A 6,021-nucleotide genomic window follows, 5' to 3' on the forward strand; every position below is an offset into this window, starting at 1 on the left:
GCTAAATTGCTTTCCTTACCTCACAGGAAAACAGTTCCTGTGGAGGAGGCTTGTGTGTTTGCACATGGCTACAGCTCCAGGAACAGACCTGGAGAGCCCAGAAGATCCTTAATAATGATTTAAATGACAAAGTCGTCTTTTTTAATATTTTTTTTTTTAATTTTGAATTTTCTCCTCCTTTCATAGAAATAAAGCTTAAAATGCAAATAAATACAACATTAAAGTGACATCCCCTTCTCCAGATCTCCAGATACTCGCTGACGGTCTAACCGGCCATACACTTTAAAGCTTCAGAGAAACGTATGTAGCACAGTCCCATCAATGATGGCAGCATGACTCCTTGCCTATTGGCAAAGTGATAAATATATTCTTACAACTTCACAGAAATATTTCCACCAAACTGCAGATACTGAAGTTATGAGAAAATGAACCAAAACCAGATGAAGTGTAAGCTCTACCCTTCTGTAATCTAGTGAATTCTAATACACAAAGTGTGATCCTGTGGTGACAATCCCATGAGAAAGAGCCAGATGCACATGAACACAGGAATGGTAAGAAATGTTACAATGCTTAGAATGGCAGAGCCCTAGATATAAGTGAAATACAGTAAGTGAATACAACAGACTGGAGCGATCGTATTATAGAGTAATGTCTGAAATTTTGACCTATGGAAGACAAGCATTCAAGATATATACACAACGGATTTCTCTTACCCATCAACCAATATACGGATGTGCTGGTTTTGGCTGGGGTAGAGTTAATTTTCTTCACAGTAGCTCGTATGGGGCTATGTTTTGGATTTGTGACCAAAACAGTGTTGATAACACAGGGATGTTTTTGTTATTGCTGAGCAGTGCTTACACAGAGTCAAGGCCTCTTCTGCTTCTCACCCCACCCCACCAGCGAGTAGGCTGGGGGTGCACAAGAAGTTGGGAGGGGACACAGCTGGGACAGCTGACCCCAACTGACCAAAGGGATATCCCATACCAGATGACGTCATGCTCAGCATATAAAGCTGGGGGAAGAAGAAGGAAGGGGGGACGTTTGGAGTTATGGCATTTTTTCACATTTGTTGCGTTACAACAACGGAAAAAAACTTCAAGTAACACACTGCAGCATCTTCTAAAATATCAACACATGAGAAACACAACACAATATTGTTCTATCAATTACAGAATGACAGAATGGTTGAGGTTGGACGTGACCACTCCAGATTGTCTAGTGCAACACCTCTGCTCAAGCAGGGTCAACTACAGCAGGTTGCCCAGGATTGCATCCAGACAGGTTTTGAGTATCTCCACGGATGGAGACTCCACAAGTTCTCTGGACAATCTATTCCAGTGTTCAACAACCATCACAGTAAAGAAGTGTTTTCTTATGCATGCAGTTACATGGAACAGCAATGTAGACTGAAAAGTTAAAGCCAGTTTAAACACAAATCCTGCTTAGGGAACATTCTACAACATGTTTGTGTTAAGACACGTTTGATAATGATGTAGTTCCAAAAAACTATGAAGGGAGCCTGACAAGACATAAAATGATGAAGGCATGACAGTTGTATGTTGTTCAGAAAACAGCTACAGGTTGGAGAGAAGCTGAAGAGAGCTCCAAAACAGATCTACGAAATGACCAGGAAAGATGAAAATTATGCTGCTTTGTCATGGGGAAGAAATTCCCATTACAGTCACATGAACAAAGCTCACTTTCTAGTCACGACATGCAATACTGGAAATTTCAGGAGAGAAATCATCATTGGCTCCCTTTGACAGTCTGCAGTAATTACATATATGTGATAAATGCAAAGAGGGGATTGAAAAAAAAACCCTACAAGTTGTTCAAGAGGTATAGTCTTTTCTTCTTCCATGTAACAGGACTAGGGAACCTGAGTGGTTATGTTTGAACTCAGCTCTTGCAAATTTTAGAATTATCCTTATTGCTGAATCAGGCCCATACAAACAGCCATCCACCCACATCACTTACTGTTCCCTATTAAATTTAGCATGCGTTTCTATTCAGCTGAACAAAGGGCTAGTTTGAATTTAATTAAACTCAATATTGTTTTCTACAAGAATTGCTTACCAATCAACAGTAAAAAGACCTTTTTTTAAAAGAACCACACATGAAAAAAATTCTATAAACAAAGCTACTAGCTTTGAGAGATGGAAAATGAGAAAGGTAATAATTAAATAATCACAGCAGATGATGCAGCCGCTGCATTCACACTTACCTTGATACCAAAGGTGAAGACTGTCATGATTATTTTAAATATGAGTGCTAAACACAACTGCCATATAGCTGAATAGACTCCAGTGCCTGCTGGACGGTCAGGAATATCATCTACTATTTTGCTCGCGTTCATATCATTTCTGTAGTCACAGAGGGAGGAGGATTCCAATGGCCCACAGTCTGTGAAGAGCTCTTTAATAAGCTCACTGGTGTTTAGCCTTGTATATGGGTTAGGAAATGCAATGACAGCTGTTATTGCTGCAACAATAATAACCTCCAGGACAGGATACTTCCCAAATTTCGTAGATTTGCGTCGACGACACCATGCGATGTTTGCTCGGATGAAAAACGCTCCCCAGAGCCCACCAAATACTCCCAGAAGAATAAAAGGAAGCAGTTCAAAAAGGTACCAAGGAGTGTGATATTCCACATAAAAAAGAACTAGACGGCTATTACCAAAAGGATTGATGGACCGTAAAACAAATGCAGCTACTAAAGCAGCAAAAAACGATCTCCATAAAGTTTTCAGTGGGAAATAGTAACTGACCTGCAAAAGGCAATACATGAGAATTATTAGTGATTCAATTAAAAATACTGGAAAGACTGTTTTATGCACGTGTTACAGTACTGCTACTCACACAGTATATACTAAAAAAAAAAAGTACTCTTACATTATCAGTATTATTCTTATCACTTGGAGCACTGGTGCTCCAGCACATACTACATTTTTATAAAGCTCTACAACAATTCATACTTACATCAGTTTTAAAGACAATACTAAAGCAGTATTGAAACCACTGCTGTTTTAAGACTGTTAGGAAATAATGCATAGTAATTTATGTTTAAAAGCTGCTCTGTTTGTAAGTATCTCTTTCTAGCGTTCATAAGAACCAGACTGTGTACTAGCTGCTCTCTCGAATTTTCTGCTAATACTTTCATCTCCTTTCAACCTACACTGAAACGTTTCTTGCAGATGTGTTATTTTTATGAAGTATGATTAAAACGTTAAAAAAAAAAATCCTCAAAACAGAGCACGCAATTTCATACTTAAGCCCCACATAGCCTGATTTGAATTTCGAGAGAGTTTTCTTCTGAGCTTTTTCGGACTTTTTTTGGCAACAAAGGAATTCCTCAAAATCGCCTAATGATATAGCAAAAACATACATGATAGAATATTCTGCTTCCTTTTTTCAATTCAGAGATTTTTAGATTTTTAGTTTTTTTAAAAATGCTAATGATCTAAATAACATTCTTATGTATTTTGAAAACAACTAATGAAAACTAATTTAATACAAAACATTTATTGGAGAAGACAGTTTGGTTGCCTTGGAGATCAGTTTTATAGCATATTTGCCTTTTTAATAATTAATGTATTAAATTGTGTTTAGTGCCTGAAACTTTAAGAAATGTTTAAAAACTTGCTTCATAAAACTATCAGATAGGTTTCTAAAGCCTCTTTCAAAATGAAAAAAAAAGAGCCCTTTTTTTTTTTTTTTTAGAATACACTCCTAGAGCGAAAAACCGCTGTATCTCTATCTGTATATAAACTGTAATTATTAACTGACTCAGCCCTTCTCCAGAAAAACATAACTGAGAATAAAGCAAAGCTGACATTCATCCAAAGAAAAGAAAACATATCTTTAGGAGTTTGCTGGTAACAGGACTCTTGACTTTGAAATGTGGGTCCAAAAATAATTTCCTTCTTAGGAAAGACTCCGCAGCTTAAAGGAGCCTGAGACTATTCATGCTAAAAGAGACTGGTTGTAGTACCTATCCTTCAGTGCCATCTCTTGACATACCTCCTCCAGACTGAAAAGGACTCCACCAATTGGGGCACCAAAGGCTACAGATACTCCTGCTGCTGAGGCAGCTGACAACACCTGGAAAAGAACAATGGTGAGGGTTTTTTTTGCAGTCTGTGATATGCTTTAAACAGGAAGAACAGAATCTCATTACAGTTATCAGTTTCTTCCATGTTTCTACCAAGGACACATAGAGTTGCTAACACAAAAGCATCAAGTAAGTGTATCAGAATGCTCATACGATGTGGCCAGTGGCCACATCAGCCACCAACCATACTAGCCATGACAAAGCCAAGGATGCTGCTCAAAGCCTCCCCAGCGAAGCACCCAAAGGAGTCTATGCTTCAGTATGAAACTGCTGATAATCTCATTTTCAAGAAATTATATTAAGCTTTCTCTGTGCTACATGTGTGTGGCAGAGAAGTCCACCAATCACAATTATTATTCAAGGGACAAAAATCGATGACAGACTACATAGCTTTTATATCAGTCCTGGAGATTTGTGCTCAGTAGTCTTCAAGCAAAAAATTGCAAAAAGATCTGAGGTGATCTGAGATTAAGGGAGAGATTAAGAGGAACTGAAGCAGCAGCTGGTCCTACAGCATCATGGATGAATTATGTGCAATATATGAGGATGGTTAAAGTGTGTACTAATTATAGCAATATTGGATAAATTCCTTGCAAGACCACTGACCCCCAGGTAGCAGCCCTTACACAGCTGTGGAAGAATACACAGAGAAACTCAAAGAATTATCACATTATTCTGAGATAAGCAGCTAAACCACAGGTAAGTTAAATGATTTACGAATACACAGCTTTGAAATAGTGAACCCAAATTTCCCATGTTCTGCAGTCTCCTTCTAGAAGTAGAAGTTGAACCTGAGAACTGAAGCACAGCTGGGACGACACCCTTTTTTATTTTACAATACAAAAAGTTTATTGAATTAATAAGAATGTTACATCTTGCTACTCTCTATGACTTCACTTGCTTTCATTAGCACGGCTCTCTCTACGGGGTTTACACAACAAGGTTTTTGTAGCGGGGGGGCTGCAGGGGTAGCTTCTGTGAGAAGACATCAGAGGCTACGCCCACATCCAACACAGCCAGTTCCAGCTGGCTCCAAAGTGGACCTGCCTCAGCCCAAAGCTGAGCCTGTCAGTGATGCTGGTGGTGCCTCTGTGGTAAGAAAGGGTAAAAAGCACCGCACAGCAGCTGTGAGAGAGGAGTGAGAAAAATGTGAGAGAAACAGCCCTGCAGACACCAAGGTCAGTGAAGAAGGAGGGGGAGGAGGTGTTCCAGGTGCCAGAGCAGAGATTCCTCTGCAGCCTGTGGAGAAGACGATGGTGACACAGGTTGTCCCCCTGCAGCCCAAGGAGGACCATGGCAGAGCAGATCTCCACCCCAGCAGCCTGTGGAGGACCTCACGCTGGAGCAGGTGGATGTGCCCTGAAGGAAGCTGCAGTCTGTGGAGAGCCCACGCCAGAGCAGGCTCCTGGCAGGAGCTACAGCCTGTGGAGCGGAGCTCACACAGGAGCAGGTTTTCTGGCAGGAACTGTGGCCTGTGGGGGATCCAGGCTGGAGCAGTCTGTTCCTGAACAGGTACACAGGTAGTGTTTTCCTCAATCCCTACAGTGGCAGGGAAGGACACTGAAAGGAACAGGAAAACACACCTGACCAACACGTGGCTCAGGGGCTGGTGCCATCAGTGGAATTTTGGCTTTTTTGATCATAGGGAGGTTTACACGGCACCAGGCCTGCTGGCGACAGATGAGTTCAGCTGTCTCACAGGGGGAAAAGGATTCTCGCTCATGAATTGGCGGGGCTCATCGAGAGGGCTGTAAACCAGGTTCGAAGGGGGAAGGGGATAAAACCGCGCTCACTAGAGATGAGCCGAGGGGTGGCATGCCAATGCTGGAGGCAAAATCGATAGCCCAGCTCAAGTGCATCTACACCAATGCACGCAGCATGGGCGGCAAACAGGAGGAGCTGGAA

General features: G+C 41.2%; 1 protein-coding gene across 4 annotated transcripts in view; it reads right to left on the minus strand.

Annotated features, from left to right (window-relative positions):
* Nucleotides 1-6,021, minus strand: part of CLCN3 (chloride channel, voltage-sensitive 3) — a 58,951-nt gene that overhangs the window by 13,220 nt on the left and 39,710 nt on the right. For all 4 annotated transcript variants that reach the window (XM_009330701.1, XM_009330703.1, XM_009330704.1 and 1 more), the window contains exons 7-8: nt 4,026-4,106; nt 2,228-2,773 (exon numbers count right to left, since the gene is read on the minus strand). In XM_009330701.1, coding sequence (XP_009328976.1) covers nt 2,228-2,773; nt 4,026-4,106 — 627 coding nt within the window. The remainder of the gene's footprint in view (nt 1-2,227; nt 2,774-4,025; nt 4,107-6,021) is intronic.

This window comes from Pygoscelis adeliae, unplaced genomic scaffold, assembly GCF_000699105.1.
Source record: "Pygoscelis adeliae isolate BGI_AS28 unplaced genomic scaffold, ASM69910v1 Scaffold167, whole genome shotgun sequence".
Taxonomy (NCBI): domain Eukaryota; kingdom Metazoa; phylum Chordata; class Aves; order Sphenisciformes; family Spheniscidae; genus Pygoscelis; species Pygoscelis adeliae.